Below are 27,266 nucleotides of genomic sequence, written 5' to 3' on the forward strand. Positions count from 1 at the left end.
TATGGTCTTAAGGGTAAAAGAATGTTACAAATAGAGAATGAACTATTCGTAAGTATACTTTTTTTAATTGGCTAGTATTCTGAAGCTAAAAATGTGTTCTTAATTCCTTAGTTGCTTTGTACAGATTTTTTTTTTCAAAATTTAATTAAAAATTACATTATACTTACACGCTTATCACAACAATTGTTACAGATCACGCGACTTCTAGCTATTTGATTCTTTATAGTTAAATTTTGCATCCTAATGTACAGTCTTGAAAATTGTACAAAAATTAGGTGATTTATAACATTTGTTGCGATAAATGCGTTAGAAAAATGTAATTTTGTGGTTAAAAATTGAAAAAAAATATATCTGTAAGACGCAACTATGGAATTAACAACACATTTTTAGCTTCAGAATACTAGCCAATTAAAGAAATAATACTTCAGAATTGTTAATTCTCTAATTATAATATTTTTTACTCTTAAACTAAAGAAAAAAATATACTTTTTAACAAATTCAAATTAGTGTAACTCTGAAAATAGTGAAAATAGGACTCATGTTTATATAACATTTTTGCTCAAAATGTCTTGGGGAATATGCTCCGTAGGTGTCAGTAACTCCTTGTGAATCAATCTCTATACATTTTACAGACCAATGGCCTACTGAGAAAGTCGAGGATGATGATAACGTTATTACAGTGATAAGTATATACCAAAATAGAAGTGCAAAGTATATGTACAGTACCTGCGGCCACTGCTACTAGTAAACTGCTCTGTTTACGTTGACGTGCCCGGCCCTATCTTACGTTGAGTCAATGCAAGGGACATGAAGCAGTCAGGAGACTAGTAACCACCCCTTTGGTATTCATTCGCGCCTAGGGAGCACGAGTTTGACAGGCATGCTCTATAATATTCGTAGTACGCAATAATTCTGGAAAAAAATGCTTTTTTGGTCTGTTCGACTGTAGAGTTACAATTATTATTATTATTATTATTATTATTATTATTATTATTATTATTATTAAAAGGGAAACTAAATTCTTGGTACTAGGTCCATAAATGAAAAGTGCCAGGTTTCACCGGGGCTCGAACCCTGACCGCTTGCATAGTAGGCTGATAGTCTAGACCAAGTAACCACCGCGGGAAGTGTTTTCGTGAAATTGGTGGCTGCAATAACAAACACTGTACCGTAAACTTTTTTATAAAGTGATAAGGTATATGATTAATATATGATTAATTTACTCACTCTGTTAAGTGCCGGTGTAAACACAGAACGAAACGAACCACAACTAAAGCAGAAGTGAAAAGGTTAACTCAAACAATGCACGGCATTTCTCGATGTCCTAATTCCCCTTCCCACCAGCCGCATCGAAATCCTGTCGTCCCCCAAGCTTAGTTTTTTTTTTCTAAAGTCAGATTGCGTAAGTTCTCAATGGCGTGCACGTTGTTGATCATGTGCGCACAAGCCATATTTCAATTGTGTGTGGAGGAAAAGTATTTCTTTTTTCATGTGTGTGTGTGCGTGTTAAGCGATGGGAGAGTAACAGTGCCTGATATATAAAAAAAGGATATTATGTAGAAAAATAAATGTCAAGAGGCAAGTCAAATGGGAAAGGAGTACGACAAGGATGCCTTTTATCACTTGCACTGTTCAACATCAGCTACTTACAGGATTTATGGCTGGATTGTGGAACGTCAGATATCTATTCGACAATAATTTGTTCGATAAGTGTTTGTCAGATAGCAGTTACCGACTACATTTGCCTTCCCATAACTTATATGAAGTTAATTGACCAGGTAACTCTTTATGTATTCGACAAACATTCAATATGGCTCCTGAAGGTGATACTGTTTCCTTGTCTGCATCTATTAACTAACTTGAAAGGCTAGAAATGTCAGTACCTTTGGTCCCTTCCTGGTCCTCGTCGAACTTGTCAAGAAAAAGACGAGGTTTCTCTGCGGTAGTCTTACTTTTTCGGATTCATAGATAGGTTTTCTAGTTCCCTCATTTTAAGTCCGTGCATTTATGTTCGCTGATGCCTTCTTAAACGCTTGTCTTCTTAACTCTGTTGCATTGAATCCAAATCCCAGTTCTTGCAGTGCTTCACAAAAGAAGACTCTTGTCCTTTAGTGAGGATAAATGGTCTTCCTTTTTTCAAATCTGGCATCTCGTGAACAGAATGCGTAACTTTCAGTCAGTCCTAGAGAGTCATGTACGGAACGTTATAAGCCTTGGAAGCTTTGTATGCAGTTTAGTCTTTTTTTAAGACACAGTCAATTATTATCTCTTTCATAATAATTTATATTACATTTCCTTCCATAACTGACCCTGTGATTATCTGACATTTACAACATGCACAATATATCAGAGATGATATGAATACATACACAAATATCTTAAGCATTATGCATTTGATATTTCTTCCACCAGAGAGTACTGTTATAGCATAGAAGTAATTTAAAGGGGGACAAATGGAATGAGAAAAACGCTAAGGAAATAATCTTACATAATCAAAGCACTGATATTATATTTTACACCAAGAAGTATACAAAGTGAGTACTTACTATTCAAAAAAATTTGGGCCACAAAACACAGCAAAATATTCTTCTTTTAACAAAGGAAACCGGAAGGTGTACTCATTCAGAATTCAAAGTTATAGATCCCACAACTCTTGAAGCAGTTCCCAAAAAATCCGTGTAATGAATAAAAGGTGTTAAAATAAATCTTCTGCTATTTATAGTACATCATCAGAATTAGATTTTTGTCGCTGTTCTAATTTCGTGATTATTATTTTTAAATATCACGAAATTAGGCGTGTCAATAAATCAGTCCAGTTTGCTCTACTACTTTTTCCGTATTTTTCGAGACGCTCCTTGCGTCACTCGTCATATTTAGGGGAGAGTCGGGTAGTATCGGACAGTGCGTTTCTTTCATCTACCACCATATGGTAGTACCTGAATGACATGGTTACGTTTTTCTATGCGACATCACAGAAACGTAACCATGTCAATCAGGTACTATCATCGAGTGGTAGATGAAAGAAACTCACTGTCCGATATTACCCGATGTCCGATACTACCCGACTCTCCCCTACAATTTTTACCGCCCAGGCAAGAGGGAGGAGAACATTTATACATCCAACAATATATTATATGCTTCATTTTGTCAATAGCCTGTCACCACGCCAGTAAATAGCTATAACTGTGATGTGACTTCATTACTTTACTTGAAAAAAATGGATATGAAACACGGTAAATCGTAAAAGCCTGATTGCCATGGATTGTATGATTCTTAATCTATTGGCATACTCTTGTATCTGATCCAGTAACGGAATTTCATACACGTGTGGTTCTAAGCAAAATGAGAGAAAAATGGGCGGAGATGGACTGAACTAGGTATTGTGCAGATACGGAATTAAAAATGGGCCGAGTCTTGGTTACAGTCCTTCTCTATGCAGGCAACAAGCTTCGCAAGAATGTTCACAAGTAGCATAGATTTAGACGCCCTTGTTTACTACACATGCGCATTGTGTGGTATGTGGAACTTAGTAAAATTAGGTAGCCCAAATCTTGTTTCAAGGTCTGTGCATAACTACTGAACAAGTGTATGAGAGAGTTCTTTACTGCGTGGTATGCCTATAATTAAATATAATTTTATAATTATTATTATCTCGTTAACTGCCTAATGAAGGATGCACTGGAAGGAATGGTGAACGAGGGAAGAGTTCGGGGCAGAAGAAGATATCATATGGTAGACGACATTAAGATACTGTATATGGATCATATGCAGAGACTAAGAGGAAGGCAGAAAATAGAAAAGATTGAATAATGCTGGGTTTGTAGTGAAAGACCTGTCCATGGACAGAACACTTATGTGTGTATTATCTCGCTAAAGAGTGTTTTATTGATTTTTTTTAGTTTTTTAAAGTAAAAAATTAATTAGGCTATCAATTTATCGAGATACATTATACATTAATTTTGCGCAGTAAGTTTAAGAGTTAGGACGTACAGGAATGACCAAATGTGTGTAAAAATTAACATTTTTTTTTATTTCTAGCCCAAAAATACTTCATAGTATTGACTTCATTTGAGCGAAATTTCGAAGATAATAATTGCTTTTATGCCATTTTTAAATATGTGTGCTCATACTTCTCCTCTAAATATCCGGAGTTTATTTATTTTACATTTTCCAACATTTAGCATGTAATATCTCAGAAAATAATAGAGATAATTGAATAACATTTTTACTGTATTTTCTCACATTATACATGAATAATTCTGTTAGAAGAAATTGTCAAATTTCAAATTAAAGAATAAGTTAAAAATAGACGTGCAATTTTTCTTTCTGTACACAAAAATGCAAAATAAAAATTGAAATTCCTAAAAATCATCAAGCAAAATTGATTAGCAGTCTTTTAGCTTTCATTTAAGACAAGATTTGTGATTTTGTGATGCTCTTGAGAGCAGATATTATATAATTTTCTTTATAATACTGCATTTTTTATGTCTGTGACTGTACCATAAAGTTCAAAGTGAAAATGTTGTACTTAAAAGGCTTCATACATTGATATGAAACTATGTTAGGGAAATAGAAACTCTACTTAAAATAATACGAGAAAAGATATTTCCTGTAGGTCCTTCTCCCAACTTGTAGACTGTAACAACAAAATGTACACGCCAGAAGTTAAGGTCTTATTGCGCTGTAGTGAGTATTATGAACGAAAGGTGAGTTAGTTGAGGTCATATTCACATGTCGAGAGAGGAGGGGCCCATCTCTGGGATTGGTCAATGACGTATATAAATTTATATAATCGTGTCAGTTAGTCAAGGATATCAACTTCCAGTAACGAAGGTCTCCTTTCACCATGCTTGAAAGCGTAGGATACTCTGAACTAATAAGAAAACAATTCAGTGGGTCTGGGTTAAGGAGCGAGACTGTTAACCTGGAAGTGCTCTACGTAATGTGTTCGAATCTTGATTGGGGTAATTGTCTGGAATGATTCTTACCGAGATTTCCCCATCTGAAAAATGGAATATCGGGTATTTCCGTGGTGACTAATCCTCGGATTCATTTGGTGAAAATGTCATCTTCCTATCACCGATTACATACGGCGAAAGTCCTCACAGAAGGACATTAAAATACTTCAGTATACGGCCCGGTTGTATAAACTTCGCTAACTGGAGTTTACTTCTAATCGAAGACTAGAAATGATCTGAGTTTTATGCCTAGTTTTCTGTTGCTTTCATGCCTATTTCTCTGTTGCTTTTATTTCATTTACTGTGGTTCATAGATCTTACATGAGCATTGTGGCGTTGAAATGTAGGACAAGTCAACGTTATACAAAAATATATTGTACATAGCAATTAAATTAATACAAGTTAGAAGTATAAACAATACATCAGTTGAGTAAAAGCTATCGGCATGAGCATGCATAAATTTTGTTAATTCTGTTCTGATCCTTTTCTCTTGGTCCATCAAAGCTTTAAGATAATTAGGCAGTGCATTGAAAACCGTAATGCATGAACAGTGAACTACTTTTTATGACAGATATGTTTAACAAAGAGTGAATGGAGATCAGATTTGTGTATTTTATGAACATTATTGATGTTTAAATTAGTTTTAAATGTAACTTGGGTTTTCATAGTAGTAATTTAGGCCCAAGAATATATAACAAATTTATATTTAAATATCCTAATCTTGTCAATTCTAAAGTTCTAGTATTAAATTTAAAAATTATGTATGGATTTTATAAAAATTGTAAATTTAAATTTATATATTCTTATTGTGTAGTAGACATAAGACAAATTGTATTATATACTTCCTAATTTCAATTCAGGAATCCGCCCCTGAGCACGAGTTCTACTCCTTCTGGGGCGAGCTAAAGTTTTTCTGTATATAGGCCTATTATATTTTATGTTACAATTATTAGCGAAATAATTAAATATGTAAATGAATAAATAAATACATAACTATGAAATATCATTAGAGAAACTGAAGAACGTGATCCCAAAACTCGCTCAATCCATTTGGCCATTTTTACGATTTATAAATATATGACTTTAGGCGTCTATCACTATATTTTAAGCTTCTTTTCTTCCAAAACATGTCACTTGAAAACTCACTCCGCAGACCGGTGGATAAAAACACTAGACCAGTCCTTTCACAAAAATGGACTGATTGCGTTTTGGGATCACACTTTGCAATTACAGAAGTTAATCAATCAGAATTGAGAAATATTAAACAAGGAATTGCCATCAGATCAATTTCAGGTCCATTATTGTTTCAAGTTTATATTAGGCCTAATGATTCAGCCGCACCCATATAATTTAACTTGGGTAGTCTTATTTGCAGATGATACAATTGCGATTATTTATAAACACTAATAACCATATCCAAATTGGTTTCCTAACTCAATCATACCACACTCAAAATCCACCAAAATGTACAAAGTGCATTCTGAAAAGATTCGGGGAAAGTATTACAACAAAGACGGTTGCTTCAAAGAATGTTAAGTGGGTATAAGACGAAGATGTACGAGTACTAAAACTGCTAGACCGCTATGCTCGTTCACTTTTAAATTGTTTTAATATGGATCTTCTGTAGACAAAGGATATAACTATTTTCAATCATTGTTTCTTACAATGTTGTGTTGTCACTACTTCACCATTCATTTCATTCACAGTTTTCTGCCCAAGGGCAGGTCTTTCACCGCAAACCCAGCATTCTCTTATATTTCCTTTTTTTTTGCCTTCCTCTTAGACTCCGTATTCGATCCATATATCTTAATATCAACTATCATGTGATATCTTCTTCTGTCCCAAATTTTTCTTCCGTTCACCATTCCTTCTAGCGCATCCTTCAGTAAGCAGTTTCTTCCCAGCCAGTGCCCATCCAATTCCTTTTTCTCCATCCTGATCACTTGATCAGTTTCAACTTTATTCTTTCTTCACCCACTCTTTCATTATACGATATAATATAAGGATAATTCGATTTACACAGGCGAGTGATTAAGGGGTTAGGTACAGCTTACAGCAGTAAATGTTTTGGAAATACTCAACATTTTTTCCCTCCATTACTGTATCTTGTACAATAATGAAAAATGGTATATGTAAAACACTATCCTTCTGCTATATGACAAAAAATATTTTTACGATTTAAAAATATATTTATATATTTCAAAATTTAAAGTTCACTGTGCACTGTCCTCGAAAAGATTGTTGATACGCGTTATGAATTCATTCTATTTCTAGCACATCGCTTCATCTTGTTAAAAACATCCCGGTATAAGTTCGATTTATCAATTAACCGGTTATTTTGAAAATAACTTAACCTGAAGGAGGTTAATAGATAAAAAATAACCGATTAACCGGTTTTTTTAACTTTGAAATTCGTCAAATCAATCAGGAAAACAAAATGATAGGTTATTGCCAATACACAACAATGAAAAATGTACAATTAACTGTAAAACCAACCATAGGATAGTTAAAAGGATTTCATTAGATGTTCAAGAACATCAACAACGTATCTGAACAAAATGCAACAAATAATAATGTTATGAAATTTCAGACTACACTCACATTAGGGTAATAATGATGGCTGGAACTGTATCTTAACATTAAAAATAAATAACACACAAATAATTGCACATAATTTGCTGTATTTCTCTATAATATCGTAAAATATTTATATGTAGACCAATGTGCATGTTAATAAGCTGAAAATATAAATGTAATAACAATAATCATAATTATTACCTTACCTGAAATTCAATATCATCAGCTTCATCAGAACTACATGAAGTTCTTTTAGATATCTTAGTTTGTGCACTTTCCTTTACCTCTAAGTACGATGGATGTTTATGAAGATGATCATTTTTAATTAGTTATTCATCCATCTGTTTTGTAGTTTTTTCCACATAAATTATAAACACACGTATTATTTGGCCTCTTCGTAAAAAAATCCCACCTACCACTTTTCTTACAGGATATTTTCAAAGTGAAACTTACACTTATGTACAACAGAATAATATAATAATACAATAATTAGTTTCAACTATCAGACCTGACGATTAGAAAGCCATATACCGTCTATCTTAAATAGCAGAAAGTTATTTACAAAAAACAAAGGAGATACATCGTTTGAAATCACGGATCATTTGAAATGTTCCAGTAACCCGCGCATTTATATCAGCCAATCGGACAAGTGAAAATTGTCCGCCATATGAGATGCCCCAATACCAGCACATTTACATTTAAGCCAATCAGAGAAAGTCAGCGATTAAGATAGGAATAAATTGACAGTTGAATTTGAGTCGAAATCACTTTGGCATCTATGGACATATTAAATAACTACAGCAACATCCCATGTTCCATATAGGAATGACACAAGAGAACAATTTGTTGAAGGGGATTACTGTATTTTAAAAAATAACCGTTAATTCGGTTATTGATGAAAATAACCGGTTATCAGGTTAAATCGGGAATCAAAAATAACCGGTAATTAACCGGTTAACCTGTGTCTTCCAGTGATCGGATATTGCACACCAAACACCAAATTTTTTTGGATGAAGTGATGTCTCATGGCAAATAATTATGAACATTTTCTGACGAACATATTATTGTGTTTCGAGAATTTACATAGCCTGAGAGCTGAAAGATTATGTGATAAAAATGAACATTAGAATGATGAATTGAAAATAATTTGCCATTTGCCGGTATCCACTGAAACTCCTGATTTCTTGCATCATTCTATGTAGGATACTTAGGGTTTAAAATTCACATTGCGATCAGAATTATAGCTAATTGAAAAGTGGGATATCCCACTGAAGTACTCTGCAATATAATCTACATGAAAAAAGGAATTACGAGACAATTCTGAGATGTTATTATGTCATCATTTTATATATTATTTAAGATAGCACAGTTTATTCAGCATTGTGTTCTTGTGCACATTAAGTCTCTCATTTTTATTCCTTATTCAGGATCCATTCTTTTATTATACAATATAATATACGGATAATTCGATTTACCAGGCGAGTGATTAAGCTACAAATCGGAAGTAGCGACCTACATTTTTAGATGAGAGGCCTGAACCTATCATAGTTAGATGTCAGTATTATTCAGGTGTCAAGGTGACTGATGTGCTCAAAAGCGACACAAGCAAGAACCCTTCACTTCTAATTTTAATTTCAATTTTATTTTTAATCTGTACTTGTGTTTTTTATTGATTGACTATCCCCATATCATTTGTTTTATTTTTTTTTTACTGTAATTAAATTAAATTAAATTAAATTTTGCCAAGCGCGTTTTCTGGAAGCAATCTGAAACAAATGCCATTTCGTGTAATTACCTAAAGTAATCTTCGTAAATATGTTTTTGTTACATTTTTATACCTAGACAAAGTATCTGAATATATGCACAGAATTACTCATTACTTTCATTTTGACCAAGTGTAGACTACACTTGGTCACAATGAAAGTTCTCGGCGTCTGAGAGACTAAGTTCGAATCGGGTATTTGCGTGAGCGCTCGGGACAGCCAGCTTTTGTTCAAAAGATTGCGTATATACCAGATCACTTATCTGTGGCACGCTAAGTATACCTCTTCATAGAACATCTTGTTATTCATCATCTTTTACAATATCCACCTCGCGTCAATGGAATTCCTTGTCACAAAGTATTAGGGGCTGCAAGACAATAAACACCTTTAAGAACAGCTTAAAAGATAACCTTATTAGCATTTCACTCCAATCATACTGATTTAAACTATCACTGACTACATTGTTACTTTTTTCTTTAGACATCATCCTGATTGTGCTGTATTTTCAAAATTGTCTCGTAATAATCTCTTTCTATATTCTAATATCATTTGAAATATATTAGCATTCTATGTATTTTAGTTTAATTCTGCTACACAGTTTATTTCAGTGTTTAATTAATAGTTCATAGTATTTTGTTGTTTAATTTGTAAATAACTTTTGTATACATGTAACTCTCATCTAAATCAAATTGTTGGATTCTTTGTAAGTTCATGCATATGTATATACACTTTTTGCTGGTTGAGTGGAAGAGAAGGTCTTACGGCCTTAACTCTGCCAGCTAAACTAAATCATTATTATTATTATTATTATTATTATTATTATTATTATTATATTCTTCTAGTAGTTATAATGTGGAACAATGCTATTAATGACCAAAATTTTCCGGGAAAATAATCAATACAAGAGATTTAAAACAGACATATCGTTCAGAGTCGTTAAACAGTGAATATTGTAACACAAACACTATATATTGTATAACAGGTTCGCAAGTGGAGTACGACCATTGCACATTACAATGCCATTCTGACTGCAGTAATACTCCTAGCGTAGTTGCTACAGTTCGTGAGGTTGCAAGTTCAAATCTTCGTGGAGTTACAAAACTTTTTCTTGCCTTTTAAATGAATCAGTGAAAATAGAACAGGTTTTCGTCATTTTTTTTTATCCTTAGAATACTTTTCGCTTTATTATTTTTTTTGTGTTAATAGAAACTTTTGACGCTAGATGGAAGTAACACTAAAGACGAAAATTAAGGGCTTTCATATTAAAATGCTGTGTTAATTATTTAATTAATCCCTACTGCTTTATACTCTATTGCCTAAGTAACATTCAGTAAATATGTTGACGGTTATGTAATTGCAAATAATTAATTTGCCAGTTGTGCTACAGGGAATATGATTATTATACTAATATAAATCCGTGATCATTAAGGCCTAAACGTAGTAATTGTAAGCAAGAAGAAAACCATAATTCTAATGATAAAATATATCTTGATTTCTTGGAATTATAACCACAATTGTCAGCAATTCTGTAATTATCTGTAAGTAACACGAATTAACATAAGCAAAATTATTTGATTATATTACACTAAAAGGAGTTGCAAAAAATAAAAGAAAGGACAAAACAAAAAATTCTCTACGGAAATTCGAACTCGAACTTTCTGCATAGAAGTTAAGTAGCTTAACCACTGCTCCATGCCTAGCATGCTGTGGAGGATAATTATTTTATTAATCCCTGCTGCTTTATACTCTATTGCATAAGGAACATTCAGTAAATATGTTGACGGTTAAATAATTGCTAATAATTAATTTGCAAATTGTGCTACATGGAATATGATTATTATACTAATCTAAATCCGTGATCATCAGGGCCTAAACGTAGTAATTGTAAACAAGAAGAAAAACAAAAATTCTGATGATAAAATATATCCTGATTTCCTGGAATTATAACTACAATTTTTCAGCAATTTTGTAATTATCTGTAAGTAACATGAATTAATTTAAGCAAAATTATTTGATTATATTACACGAAAAGGAGTTGTAAAAAATAAAAGATAGGACAGAACAAAAAATTCTCTACGGAGATTCGAAGCATGCTGTGGAGGTAGTCCAAATCAGCACCTTGTGTTATGGAGTTAACTAAAGCGGCGCACGGAGGTTTACGGTAGTGAACTGCGAGCTCACCCGAAGGGACTTAGAAAATTTTCACTGCTCAAGAGACCGGCCACTTTCATTTCGACCAAGTGTACAGTAAAAATCACTAAAGTATAATTAATTAATTATGTGACAATGTGTTAGAGTGGGTTTCGCACTGGTCAGGTAGTATTCAATATGGTGGCCGGATCAGCTGATTGGGAGTCTAGAAACTAATATTCAATTATAACTATTTTAGTTTTTTGGTACTCGTATTTATGAAATTTACATATGTAAGTGTAGGGAAAAAGTTAAATATTTAACTTATATTAATATTTCCAATTAAATTATTACTGTTTTACCTCTGATTTGTTTAACAAACACGGAGCTTACTTTTGCTGCTGAAGTACACGACTAGTGCTGCCACCGCACTCAGAAATCATGTTAAGGAAATAAATGAACGATACAGTAAGCTAATGATGGATAAAACATCTCAATCATTTACTGCAGATTTTCTGCAACTTAAGAACCCAAAACCAAGATTAATAACACCGAGTGAGATGGCTCAGACTGTAACGATTTTTGACTCGTACTAGAGAGGCCACTGGTTCTAACCCTGTGGCCTGCAAGTCTGACTGGGGAGTTTTCGTGGTTTCCCTCCATCACAAAGGCAAATGTCGAATTAGAAGTCTACATTAATCAAAATATAAAAATAACCTACATGAACACAAGCCATTTGCAAAACATAATAGAAACAGGAACTGATTAACAGTAAAAACGGCCAACTTAACTGACATACCCAAAGATCCTACACACGCGATATGACAACAGATATTAAAGTCTGTATACAGAGTTAACCAAAAAACCACTATGGATTACTGGTCATTTCAATCTGAGAAAACATCTGTATCAAATGGGCATTTTCAAAGACATCCCTATATGCATGGGTGGGCAACTCGTACTCACGAGGCTCTAAAAACCTTGGCACTACGAAAAGCACACACTGAGGCAACCGCTGCAGTTACAAGCTGCGTGTAGTTTCGTTACAGAAGCAGTTCACTGCTATGGTGCGCCTTGGCGGCTCGTGCAGGTGATCGTGATATCTAGGTCTGCTCCAAGATTTGTATTTCAAAATGACGAATGGTAAATAATTACAGTATGTTTAGACAGGCTATAACTAAATACACAAAACTAAAATTTCATTATTGCCATGCTTTGCAAATTATAATACGTTATTATTTAGTGCTGAAAACATAAATTAAACACAACCCTTTCAAGATACAACAAATGTACTGTTTGTTAATATTAGTTACTATTTGTCTGCATTGAAACATAGAAAATAATCACAGTTTACAAGATTAAAGAGATTTCAAAAAGATATTACACATTCCTAAACAATCACAAAATCAGGAAGTAATTTTATACATATAACAGAAAATGAAATAAACTTACGGTACTGTTGAACTCCTTCTGTAAGTTTAGGCTTTTGACATCTTTTTCTTGCTATCTGAGCATTAAAATCTGGCTCAAGTTTGGAAACACATAAGCGTAAAACAGCCACTAAATTGTCGTCTGTGACACTGAGTCGCAAAACAGTTTTGTTGCTGGTAATCGTAGTGAAAAACTGCTCACACACATATGTAGAAGCAAACATGGCTACTAGGCAAGAGGCAAACAAGCGTAGATTTGGAAATCCTGACTTAGGCAGCATAGCGAAGAGTTCGGTTCCTGATTTCTCCGAAACTCTGAGTGGCCACTCAGAATAATCTCCATAACTATCTATTTCTTTCTTGAGTATGAAAAACCTTGTAACATGGCACCTCTGCTAAGCCATCTTACTTTGTTGTAATGATTGAGTTTATGATAATCACTGTCAATGTCCTTAAGAAATTTGTGACGCGTAAGAAAGTGTAGAAGAGCGTATAAGACACATAGCTTTATCTTAATTCTTAATAAAAAAGTACTTGTTTTCCCATTCGTCACTAAAGAGAAAAGATATGAACGGATTACACTGTGATTCACTCATGACGAGCCGTCACTCACTGCAGACGCGGGCGAACTCTATCAAAACACAACCACTAGTCTTGCTAGGCCCACGTACACTACAGCTACCAAAGAGTTCGTTCTACCTGACTGAGTTTGTTCACAGTTTGAGAGCACGAGTTGCCCACCCGTGCCTATATGCATTAAAGAGGAAAAGGATAACAGAATAAGTCTTAGTGATGTACTGTCAGTAACGTAATGAGATCCCCCTCACAGAAACGTTAATGTTTTGTAACTTACTCCCTTCTAAAATAATCTACCTCATAAAGAAACTAACGCAAATGAGGAGACAATTTTGAGACGTTGTAATGTCACCATTTTACGTAACATTTTACATGACACCATTTAATTAGCGTCGGGTTTGATTCTTGTATATACTGCATCTCTCAGTTTGTTGCGTGTGCTGTCTGGAACCGATCTGAAAGAGGAACCATTTCGTATAATTACGTACATAAATTAAGCTTTGTAAATATATTTGTGTTATTTCTATGACCAGCCAAGAGTTTTGAAGATAGACGAAAAATTATTGAGACATCTACTACAAGTAATAAATTACAGTAACAATTAGTAATCATGTCAATGAAATAATACTTGCTGCCACAATATGTACAGTCTTAGAAAAAGTTTTGTTCCACAGATACTTTGTAAGTCCCAGCGAGGAGGTAGTGCGCATGATCAGAGGACGAGCGACCTGGTTTACAAGAGGAGTAGTACAGTACGATTATTTTGTCCTGACACTCGCCGACAATGTGTGCCTGGCTTAGGCTAGTCCATTACGTTACGCCAAGGGCTGTTCGGGTTAGTCAATCGCTTGCATTCAGAGCGAACGGATTTCACGCGTGCGGTAAAGCTGTTTGTTTCCAGTACAGTTATGCTGTACTGCATTTCTTTACTGACAGTTCGCCCTTATCTTTACTCCGGAGCTCTTCCCACTACTCCTATTACAGCTCATGCATTTGTCAAGACTTTCGCAATGTGCAGTACGAGAACAACGTTTCATTTGAGGGGGTAGGAGTAGAAGGGAAGGTCGGGCGTGTGTCTACCGACTTCGAGGCAAAGAGTAACCCAGTTCCCTATAATTCGTAAGTAGACTCATCCGATCTCGTGTGCAGCTCTGTAGGAAGAGTGGGGGAATGCCTGGACATAATGCATGCCTGTACTTCCCCTCTTTCGCGTCACTGAGCTGTCAGGACTAAATAATCGTTCTGTAGATGAGGTAATAAAATTAATTTTGTTTCGTTGTATTCTGATTAAGCGCACTGCCACCTTTCTAGAAGTTATGAAGTATCTGTGTAAAAAACCTTTTTCTACTTGCATACTTACTTACTTACTTACTGGCTTTTAAGGAACCCGGAGGTTCATTGCCGCCCTCACATAAGCCCGCCATTGGTCCCTATCCTGAGCAAAATTAATCCATTCTCTATCGTCATATCCCACCTCCCTCAAATCCATTTTAATATTATCCTCCCATCTACGTCTCGGCCTTCCAAAGGTATTTTTCCCTCCGGCCTCCCAACTAACACTCTATATGCATTTCTGGATTCGCCCATACGTGCTACATGCCCTGCCCATCTCAAACGTCTGGATTTAATGTTCCTAATTATGTCAGGTGAAGAATACTTACAATGCGTGCAGTTCTGTGTTGTGTAACTTTCTCCATTCTCCTGTAACTTCATCCCTCTTAGCCCCAAATATTTTTCTAAGCGCCTTATTCTCAAACACCTTAACCTATGTTCCTCTCTCAAAGTGAGGGTCCAAGTTTCACAACCATAAAGAACAACCGGTAATATAACTGTTTTATAAATTCTAACTTTCAGATTTTATCTACTTCCATATCAATATTAATTAACAGGCTTAGGGGCAGTGATGAGTAAACTATCAATGTACTTACGTATGCACTACATCTTCTTTTAAGCGTGCTATGAGAACAGACTTTGAATGTAAATAAGCAAATGCTTCGATGCTACACTCTGTAACTATGAAAACTGAAGCATTTTGTGCGTACTTACTTTATAGGTTCATTCCGAGTTGCCCATGTGGGCGTTACAGTGAACAATTATGAACATACGAAAGTTGTCAAATGTAAACCTTCTTCGGGACTCGGCTAGGTAGTTTTTATACCGGGAAAATATTCTTTCCACTTCATAAGAAGTTAGTGGTGCATGTGAGTAACATGAGTCAGTGATTGTTGTGTTTTCTTCGCTCAGCAGCCTATTTCGTATGTTGCGCATAAATAAAAATCCACAATTTTTTGTTAACGATATTCTGGTGTTTCTTTTTCACTACTTCAGTAATTGCTCCAGGAATTGCATGATTAGACACTTAATCAGTTACACTTATGCTCTGGGATATATAGGGTGAAGTGTAGTTAAACCGACAAGCTCCGGGAAGTTGTATGGGACATCAAAACAGTTTTCTCTAATTTAGAATTCTTTTTAGTAATAAAAAAATTGTGCAATAATAAACCAATATGTGCAGTAATAAAATAAATTTTGTTCAGTAAAAAAAGTTAAAAGACAACAACATATATTAAGTGAAAGCAATAGTCTTGTATGCATGAAAATTTGCATTGTATAAGTTACACACACTTACAATAAACAGAAAAGTAGACGTAATGTAAACAATTGTAGCATAATTATGCAAAGTTGGTGTAAAAAATTAACTCTAACAGCCAAGAGTATTTTTGAATTTTGATGCCGATTTATGCAGTAATAAAAACTACTTTAAAAAACTCTGTTCTAATGTCATGTTGTGGTGTGAGGCACTATTTCGCGAGGACAGCAGCTCTTAATGTAACACAAATAATTTCCATGCTTTATTGCTTGAATCTCTTTTAAAAAATTTACACACCAAAATCACCCGTACACAAAGATTACACCGACGGGACATGCATTGTCTAACGCTGTAAAAGACTTCAGAATTATCGTTTATTTCCCCTGATGCAGCAAATATCTGGGCCACCAGATCATATTTTGATTCAACTGGGGTTGCGTAAACAGGATTACGCATCTGTCTCCTCACAAAAAAGTCCGGAGGGGTCAGGAGATTGGAGAGGCCAAGGTACAGGACCGTCTCTGCCAATCCACTTCCCTGGAAATTGTTGGTTCAAGTAGTCATGCACACGAGAGTACAATGTGCCGGTACTCCATTGTGCTGGAAATCACATGCGTCGTCTTATAGCTAGTGGCACATTGTCCAACAGGTCTGGCAATGCTGATTGAAAATTGTAGTATTGGTTACCATTTAGTGGACTAGGTAGCAGATATGGTCCAATGAAACAGTCGTCAACTACACCTGCCCACATATTCACGTACGCATACGCCTTCTGCCTGGAAATAAAGCCTCTGAGGAAAATATGATATCAGAGAAAACCGTTTGTTTTGGTGTCCCATACAATCTCCCGGAGTTTGTCGGTTTAATTACTTTTCGTAAAATACACTTGTACATGAATTTACAAGGTGCACGTTAGTAACATCACACAAAATTCAAAACAACACTTCTAACACAAAATTAATGTAAACTTTTAAGGTATTACAAGGAAAAGAAAAATATAATCTATAATGAAATCACATAAGCCGAAAAACCAGTAAACAAGGGAGACTCGTTACCTACTTCGGCAACAGAATTAAGGAATTCAAGTTTAATTACATTACTTATTGACTGGCAAGTATTTATATCTCTGTTTTCAATGAAGTGGTTGGGAATTTTTACAAACTTAATGGCATATCACCTATCAAACCTCCCCTACCACAGTTTGAGAACCACTATTACAAGAAAGAGCGGAGAACATACTTTCGGTTGTTAGAAAACAGTTGGACGCAATTTGATTATAATATTATTATTAAATGTAAAAGTAGAGAAAGTGTAGAAACACTACATCTTTACCTCCTTTATAACCATTAAAATTACTCTCCCTCACAGCCCCACTATAATAAATATCAATATTTTATGGCCTTGAAATAATTGAATTTCATAATGCGAATTGAAACAAATTACTCCAAAATATACTTCCAGTGGGTGAAATCATACCTTCCAATATTAATCAACGCTAGCATGTGGTTGGGAACGGTGAACATGCTGCGCTCTTGTAGAATTCCTTGTACAATTTGACGAACCCCATCCTCTACATCCAATGGTGGTATTCTGGAATCAAGTTAAGTTACCTTTTAGTGCTACTGCTACTGCTACTCCTGAAATTCATCCTACTACTCATTTACTGCTGTTATTACTATTGCTACTGCTATTACAATGATTGATAAAACATCCCCAAATTCTACAAAAATATCGTTTCCATAGTATCCATAATTCATATTGTATCAAATGCGACATTTATACCCTTAAAGCAATTTGAGCGCATCCATGAAATTTTTAAACTTTAAAATTGCACCAGTACAAACATATAGAACTGTTTTTTACGGTACTTGAAGTCAAGAGAGTTATTTTGAAGATATGGGTGGTTACAGAGGTACAATACTGTGGTTTTAATATGAGGCCTGACGCATTTACAGTGGATATAATATAGTGTAGCATAAAACTCTGAAGAGAAATGGAAAATTGAAGAAAGAACTGGAAAATAATAAATTATTCGTTCCTTATTCAGTAATACATATAAATAGGGCGCGCCACTTTTAGGTCTACTGCATTCTTTGCTAGTCACCTTATATCGATCACTCGATTTATTTATTCCTCTGCAAAGCCCCATTGAATACACTTTCGAGTTTATCATTGAAATAATATCTCTTTCAAGTTGAAGTTAAAATCGCTTATCTGAGGAATTTAGGAACTTTCGACATGTGAATTCTTCAAAGAGCCAGTAAAAATACCAAATTCTTGTAAATCTATTGAGTAAAATTTAAGCACAGAAATCGACTCAATATAATAAATTTGGTTACATTTCTCCATTTTCTGAAATGTTTAAGGACCTATTTTTCTTTTCCAAATATGCAACAAGCTCAGGAAACTTTGGAGAATCACTTTTTTTTATACCTTTTAGATTATTAATCTTCACATCGACTTTTCTATCGCTCTTGTCCTTTCAACAGGGGCAGATGATCCTCAAACTATGAATACCAGGAAAAATGATTGAATCGGTCATTGCAGAAAGGGGATAAGTCATGAAAAACGCGAAAATGAGTTAAGAGTGCCATTGCTTTCTTCAGATCTAGACACACATTTTCATACAGAAATGGGGCAATTTGCTCATTCTCAATGCAAAGCATAGTACCATAAGCAGCGCAGTCATTGCAGAAAGGGGACAAGTCAGCGACTTACCTTCTTTCTGCACTGACTGACGACGTGAAGCAACTGAGTGCCGCGGATCTAATAAGTTATGCGCCCATCAACTGATAAGGAAAATGACAGATAAGCTAGAAGTAGTAAGTGACCCAGTGGAAGAAAACTGTGTTATTAATGGTAAACGTAAATTAAATGAAATTAACTACCGCAGAAATGTAAATAAGAAAAATAAACTGAAGGCATTGGAACGTCAATTCCATTGGGAAGTCTGTAGCAGCCCGTACAACAGGAGAGTAATGTGGGTAAGGAACTACTCATTGTTTGTTTAGACGCAACTTTGGGTCATCAATTTTCAACATTCACAATTTCAAAGACCATACGGCGCACTTCTATCATGAAGGTATAGACTACAAATCTCCAAATGAAGTGTGTTCCTTCTTAACTATATTGAAAATAATATCCCTTCTTCAGTCAAGGAATTGTATCTTTTCCCTGATAACTGTGGAGGGCAAAATAAAAATCATACCTTAATTCGATTGTTGCTTGCACTAACCCAAATGGGGAGATTTAACAAAATCATACATTATTTTCCACAACGAGGTCATACATTTCTTCCCTGTGACCGCAACTTTGATGTAGTGAAGCGCAAACTAAGGAAGACAGACAGGACATGTATGTGCCGACCAATACAATACCTTGATCTGCCACGGAAACACAGACAACAGATTTTCTGTAGAATCAGTTACTACTGATGATATTCTGAATTTTAAATCGAGATGGCGAGAGTATTACAAGAAAACCACCTGCTCATTAGACACACTGATGAAGAAAGGGAAAGATAAAAATATGTTTCCTTCAGCACAATTCAGTGAATTTGTTTACTCCAATGATGATCCAGGTTGTGTGACTGCCAGTTTCTTCATTGGTAGTGAAATGAGGAAAAACAGATTCTGTATGAAAAAAACAGGTTCTAGACGCATAGTAATGCCTACACAAAAGCATACAATGGGAAAATTTCCATTAATACGAAAAATAAAAAATTGGAGACGTATCGAAAGTGAGGCAATACATTCCATTGGAACACACTTTCTTTTACGAAGATATCCTGAACTGGCCACCTTGTGACAAGGAATCTACAAATGACGTGGCTTCCAACGTCTAACAATACACTCTATAACAATTGAAACAAATGATTTTGTGTAGTACTTTAGTGTATTTTTATTGTGCTCTCCTATATGAAGTTTTTGAGTATTAGTTTAAAAGTAGAGTTTTGATTTAAAACTACTGTGATATAAAATTACATATTGGTACATTTCTGTAGTAGGAATAATGATTAAAATGCAAAAATAATTATGTAAATGGTGACAGTAATGTAGTAATTACACACAGAAAACATCGTTATCATTGTAATTATTAACATTTAGTTTGTTTTCAAATATTACATTAGCCCAACATTGTAAATTATATTTTTTTCTTTTATATTTAACAATTCCTTGCAGAAAGGGGATAAGTTATGGTTCGATTAAACAACTTTAAACAAAAGTGTTTGAGATGTCAGATGTCTACCATGATGTATAATACTTCACTATTCATAAAAAAAGTAAGAAAAATATTTATAATGATTACTCCAGTATTGGAAGAAGAAAACAGTTTTTATTGATTATCTCAAAAGTAAGATTTTATGACATCCTCATTCTGCAATGACCGATTCAATTGGAGAGTCACATTTTTTGTGTGCTTTGCAGGTTATTATTCCTAACTTCAAATTCCTAACTTCTGTCGACCTCTCGTCCTTTCAAATGAGATAGATTACTCTCAACTATCAACCCCAGGAAACATTGGGGTGTCACATTGCTTGTGTAGCTTTTAGGTTATTATACCTCAATTAGACTTTCATTAGTGAAACACTGAAGATCAAATGATTCATGAATCAAGACAAAAGAAATTGCAGTAAAAATAGATATAAAGGAAGTTCACTTATCTTTGTAAAAAAAAGTTCCTAATATGTCCGAAATGTTAAGGTGAGGTTCTTGCCTATTAACAATCTCCCTCATTCCGAAGTATGATAACCCATTATGAATAATTTCATGATTTTAAATTATAACATTGCACAAAAGAACGTCAACACAAAACACATAATAAGATGAAATACTCTCTGTGGGCACTAGAACGCGAAGAAAACCACCTACATATTCAGGGTACGCCAGGTCTTCTGTCAACAGTGCTGTCTCTCAGTTTGAATATGACATTTTTTTTCTGTTTCGTACATTTTTAAGCTGTACAACTCTTTTGGAGTCTTGTTTCTGCCACCAATACTAGGACAGCAAAAGTCCAAAGCAACGAACGCGGATTTTGTACAATTTAATTTAGAAATCTGACTGAACTTCAGAGTAAACGAAACAAAGTAGAACCTACAACAACTTGTCGCAGGTGAAGCATTCATGAGTGAAATAAGATCAGATTATTTGTTTTCCTTTGTTTGAAAGAGTTTCACACTTACCGGGTTTCTATTTTATTGTCAATTCCTTCAATTACTCTAAGGAAATATTGACAGACGCAGGATGTCTTGATATTGTGGCGTCCTTGGTGTCTCAGTTCTTCGTAGAGACTATTCATAAGTCCTGAAATATATTACCTCTATTATAACCTAGTACGTATGTTTAGTGCAGTCCAAAGACTGCTGGGAAAACATTATAAGTGACACCAATAAACGGATCATTTATGAGGCAATTAATCCAGGTGATAATGGGGTGTAGTAGCTATGCTACTTTCCCCCATAAAAGGTTATGGAACTAAATTAAGTAATGTTTCACTCCAATTGAAATTGGAAGCTTATCTTCCCATCTGAATTTGGGATGACAAAGATATGTCTAAACTTCTTTTCTTCAATAAATACAGTGGTTTCTCATAAACAAGATCTTTCCAAAGGGGATATTTAATCTACAATTTTGTAACTTGAGTCAAAATTTGGAAACTAATAAAATTAAATATTGAGTTACTAATCGACAGATTAGCCTACGAATTATAAGCAAGACTTCATTTAGAAGTTTTCAAACAAATAAATACGTTTTATACAATCCTAGTATTATAAACAGGTTCTTACTACATGCAATATCGTTCATAATTGGTTTATTATGGCACGCGTGTCTATAATAGCAATAACGTATTCGCTATATGACGTAATACCGGAACGCTTCGATCGGGATGCATGCAACTAGTCTGAATATCTTCTACGCGCTGTGTAACATAAAATGAAATGCTGGATACAAGGTAACGTATCATTCATTTCCAATTTTTAACAATTTTGTATCACTTTTCTAATATCAGATAAAACAGTTCTGTGATTCAGAGAAACTATATTAACAAAGGTCATCCATTTATCTTTACTCAATGCCAATGCCAGGCGCAACTAATCAATATAAACATATGAAGGCAATTCGTCAGATATACATTTTTATTTTATTGGGATATTTTACGACGCTGTATCAACATCTAGGTTATTTAGCGTCTGAATGAAATGAAGGTGATAATGCCGGTGAAATGAGTCCGGGGTCCAGCATCGAAAGTTACCCTGCATTTGCTCGTATTGAGTTGAGGGAAAACCCCGGAAAAAACATCAACCAAGTAACTTGCCCCGACCGGGATTCGAACCCGAGGCACCTGGTTTGGCGGCAAGGCGCGCTGATCGTTACTCCACAGGTGTGGACTGTCAGATATAGATCCCGAATATCTTTCATAGTTTATTTCCTACAATTTATAATGCCAAGATTCCATAGTGTGTTGTATCCAACTCGTGGATAATCTTATTATGGCACTCGTAAAAATTGTTGCACTCACTATCGTTCGTGCCACAAACACTCACTCCTACAATAATCATCAAGATTATTCACTTGCTGCATAAATAATTATTAAACCACAATGCAGTACTAGAAGTAAAATACGAAAAATTCACTCTATTGGGAAAATATTAACGTTTTTAACTTATTTCCACAGTTTCATTTTGTTTTTGTTCTTCTTTTATTGTTCATTTTACGACGTTTTATCAAATGCTAAAACTATCTAGCGTCTAAATGAGATGAAGGTGATAATGCCAGCGAAATGGGTCCAGCGCCGAAGGTTACCCAGCATTTGCTCTTAATGTGTTGAGGGAATACCCCGAAAAACCTCAACCAGGTAACTTGTCCCAACCAGAATTTGAACCCCGGCCCGCTCGTTTCACTGTCAGGCATGTTAACCGTTACTCCACACCGTTGAGCACCATTTTGTTGAGTAGAACATTAGGTAACAACATATTATTAGTACAACTGCAAGAATTTTGAAGTTTCAAGCCATGGATCTATAATTAAATGATAGATTACAGCTGGTACAGTACTGGTTATTTTTTTATCTAAATGAGGGGTTGGAAAGCAATGGTGGATCATTAATGTTTAGGTGAGGGGTTTGGATTTTTTCCATTGCTGATGGCAGTAGTAGTTTTTTATCATGTCCTTGTTACTAGTTTTTCCTTTTTTACCTTCTTTTGTTTTCTATCGAGATATCATAACACTTGTTCACATTTTTTTAGTTCCCCGTCCCCTCCTTTTGTATGTCTTTCATCAATTTTTTAGCCACTTCACGCCCATCTTTTTTATTCCGTTTGGTTTAGTGCCAACATACTGCTTATGACTTCGGGTTTTTCTTAATTAGAATCTCCTACGAAGCCAGGAATCAATCGATCAGTCATACAGAATAGCTGTACGTAATGATCCCAACATAGGTTTTTTTCCTTTCTCTCCTTCCTTCCACCTGAAGACGAAGGGAGAACCACCCTTCGAAACGTTGTGTCTTAATTTTTTCATTGTGACAACCAGCAATGGAAAAAGTCCAAACCCCTCACTTAAACACTGGTTATTTTTATTTATTTATTTACTTTTATTTACTTTTACTTTGCTAACACTTGTAACATAAAATATAATATACACAGATCAAAGTTTAGCTCACCTCTAAAAAGTGGAACTCGTGCTCAGGGGCGGATTCCTGATTTTAAATTAAGAATTATATAAAACAAATTGCTTTGTTTCTACTACACAATAAGAATACATAAATTAAGATTTACAATTTTTCATTATTTATACAAATCCATACATAACTTTTTTTAAATTTAATACTAGATCTTTTAGAATTGACAATATTAGGATATTTAAATTTAAATTTATTGTATATTCTTGGATCTAAACTAGTATGATTAAATACTGTAGCAGTGTTGCATTTTGGCTCAAACAATCTTAAAGAATTCATAACTTTGTTTCATAACTATGAGAATACAATTAAAGTTTTTTTTTTTTTTTTTTTCGATTTTTATGTGTGAATTTTATTAATACAATACAGTAAATATGTCTTACTTTAAGAATCAGAATATGTATCAGATGAGACAAGGTAATACATGTATTTCACACTAATTCTTTGCATGAAGATGAATTTATATTTAGCTCTTGGAGTGTAATACTTAGGCCTACTATTGATGTAAAATTTTCCATCCAAGCTTATACAGTTTAACAGATAACTGTAGCGGCATTTATAACAAAAACAGCAAATGAATCTTCGGAAACGAGATATAATAGCAACAAAAATTAAAATTATTAACCCTGAGGAAATGAAAACAAAAGAGTCTGAAATCGAAGTCTATTTGTTCATTGTTTTCCTTTGGGAAACTATAATATAACAGTATAATATGTAATACTAACCCACAACAGCAAATTTGGAGCAAGAGTACAAGACAGCGTTTGAGACGCCTAAGAGGCCGCTACACGAAGCTATTCCCACGATGTGGCCCTTGTTTCTTTCCAGCATTTGTGGCAAGAAGTTTCGAATCATCTAAACAAATCAACCATAAAGCTGTAATAAATGACACTAGTACATGACTTTCAATAATTGGAAGGAGTCCAGACATTGTACGAGTAGTTCTGGTGAAGTGATAATCTGATAATATTCATGACTCATGAGTTTCTAAGAGGTAAAATGTTTCTTCATTTTTCATTACGAGTATATTTTTCTACTCTTGTGTCCAACCGTATCATTGTCGTTTTTCATCCAACCCGAGCCAAAAGCCTCTACTTCAGCTGTTTTTCTAACACAGAGCTCTAAGTATAACACTGGCTTCACAAAATAGTGTCTGAAGTAACTCTCATACGCTATAGTAGAAATGTAATAGATTTTGTAGCCTATAATTGAAGAAACACTAAAATAAGATCGTACTGTCATAAGATCTCTTATAAGTAGAGTGGGAGTCTGAAATAGTAATGGACTGGAGAGTTTTAAACGTTGGCTCAGGAATATATTTGGACCGTTACAAGTTAGAGAAGAGATGTGGAAAACAAAAATTTAATACAAACTTAGCCTATACAATTTAATACAGAAATCAAATATAATTAGATATATCAGTGTTAGTTGGAAGCAACACTGTCTCCGTATAATTTTCAGGCCAGTCGCCTTTCTCATATATTTCGTTGCATAATGACAGAATTTCCTTCTTTTCTTCACCCAAGCATTTCACAAAGTCAATGGGGATTCCATCAACTTCTGTTGCCTTCCAATTTTCTTCATTTCCCTAAGCGCTAGTTCAACTTCTTTCCTCAAAATTTAAAATCCTATTTCGTCTTCTGACACATCTGCTTCGTCTTCTACAGCTAAGTCATCTGGACGATTCCTGTCACATATAACTCTTCTACATAATTTCGTCCATCTGTTCAATATTCCTAGTTTGTCGATCGAGGACGAAATCGGAAATGAAATAACAGACACACCCGGAATACTGAACAGATAAACGAAACATGTAGCTATCATGCGAAATATAAAAGATATTCTATTGTGGGAGAATAGTTGAACTAGCACATTGGGAAATTAAGAAAAAAGGAAAACCAACAGGAGCTGATGGTATCCCTATTGAATTAGTTAAATAATTATATCAAGACAAGAGGAAATTGTATCATTACACAGTGAAATACATATGACGAAGGTGAATGACCTAAAGATTTCATGAAGAGTGTGTTGCTGCAAAATCAAAAGAAAATAATATCAAGAAGCATAACGAGATTAGACTTATCAGCCTGATATCGCCCTCGGAGAAGTTTCTCCTGCTAATACTAAGTCGACGTTTTTATTTTAAGATGGAGAATTGAAAGTAGAGCAATTTGACTAGAGAAAGGCAAAAACTACGAGAGATTTAATTGGTCTGCTGGAAACAAAAGGCGAAAGACACTCAGATAAAAAATAAATAACTGTATATACTATTTATATACCTGGAAAGATTTTTGACATAGTGAAACTTATGGCGGTCCTGAAGAAAATTGGTTTACATTACAAAGAGAGGAGGCTATAAAGTAATCTTTGTATGAAACTAGTCAAAGTCAGAGTAACAGAAAAAATGTCGGAGAGACGTGGAATAGGAAGAGGGCTACGACAAAAAATCCCTTTCCTTACTAACCTGTTCAACATGTACTTGGAAGTTTTAGTGAAGAACTATTTCAGAACGTGCGAGGGGTGATAGGAGGAGAAGAATAGAGATTTGCTGATGATATGGCATTGTTAGTAGAAGAGATGATACTACTGGTTGTGAATAAAATGGGATGAAGATAAATGCAAACAAAACGTAGACCATGGTTATCGGAAGAAAAATAAAGAAGGTATTAGCACAGTCTATTATATACAGTCACGAAGATTGGGGTGATTTTTTGCAAATCCCGCGATAGTTGCTAGCCGCTTGGAGCGCTGTGAGTACTAGGAACAGCCACAGCCATCGTGATCTAATACAGGCCGTGGCAGACCATGTAACTCGCTTAATCCGATCACGAAGGGCGGCGTTTCAACCATATAAATTAGTTGGAATACATAAACAGCAACATATGTTTCTCTAAAATGTAGTGTAATTCCATTAATAAAATTTAAAACAGTGATTATGAGACACTTCAGACATAATTTACTTGCGAGTTAAGATGAAATATTATTTATGGTGTGAAAATTACGTTGTTCGTATGTGTAATACCTGCCTTTATTTCGATTAAATATTGCGAAATTCTTGTACATTTATTTATGCACGATTCAATAATATTCAATTGCACCGCACGGATATTTAGATATGCTGAAATTATAGGTTATGTTTACTGTACCAGTTGCCCCTTTCTGTCTAAATTTAGTGATCTCCAATGCCTTGCCATTCATATGAAAATTTAAGGAGGTAGATGTGCTAAATTGAAATCCCAATATAAATTCTTTTTTTATTAAACCTCAAAATATCTTCCATTCTAAACTTGAAATGTTGACGCGAACAGATTATGTTAACATGTAAAACTCTGAATAATTTCAAGGGAAAAATTGTTCCGGGGCCGGGTATCGATCCCGGGACCTCTGGCTGAACGTACCAGCGCTCTGCCAACTGAGCTACCCAGGAACTCCACCCGACACCGTCTCAACGTTTCCCTTTATATCCACACAACTCGCGTGGTCTGACGAAACGCCAGAGACCCACATCGAGTGCACACAATCTCTGTGTGACTTGAAATTGTGGTTTTCTGTTAACGTACAC

The 27,266-nt window shown here is 34.7% G+C and overlaps 2 protein-coding genes across 3 annotated transcripts in view; both read right to left on the reverse strand.

Moving 5' to 3' along the window:
• The window catches only part of LOC138715140 (short-chain dehydrogenase/reductase family 16C member 6-like), a 94,665-nt gene extending 93,310 nt beyond the window's left edge, over positions 1 to 1,355 (reverse strand). Inside the window, exon 1 of the mRNA XM_069847688.1 lies at positions 1,228 to 1,355. The gene's annotated coding sequence lies outside the window, so the exon portion shown is untranslated. The remainder of the gene's footprint in view (positions 1 to 1,227) is intronic.
• A 6,264-nt stretch (positions 1,356 to 7,619) lies between these two features.
• LOC138715141 (short-chain dehydrogenase/reductase family 16C member 6-like) overlaps positions 7,620 to 27,266 on the reverse strand; it is a 37,290-nt gene continuing 17,643 nt past the window's right edge. For both annotated transcript variants that reach the window (XM_069847689.1, XM_069847690.1), the window contains 4 exons: positions 24,430 to 24,559; positions 21,207 to 21,327; positions 17,501 to 17,614; positions 7,620 to 13,889 (listed from right to left, as the gene is read on the reverse strand). In XM_069847689.1, coding sequence (XP_069703790.1) covers positions 13,817 to 13,889; positions 17,501 to 17,614; positions 21,207 to 21,327; positions 24,430 to 24,559 — 438 coding nt within the window. In that variant the 3' untranslated portion in view covers positions 7,620 to 13,816. The remainder of the gene's footprint in view (positions 13,890 to 17,500; positions 17,615 to 21,206; positions 21,328 to 24,429; positions 24,560 to 27,266) is intronic.

Source organism: Periplaneta americana, chromosome 15 (assembly GCF_040183065.1).
Source record: "Periplaneta americana isolate PAMFEO1 chromosome 15, P.americana_PAMFEO1_priV1, whole genome shotgun sequence".
NCBI lineage: Eukaryota > Metazoa > Arthropoda > Insecta > Blattodea > Blattidae > Periplaneta > Periplaneta americana.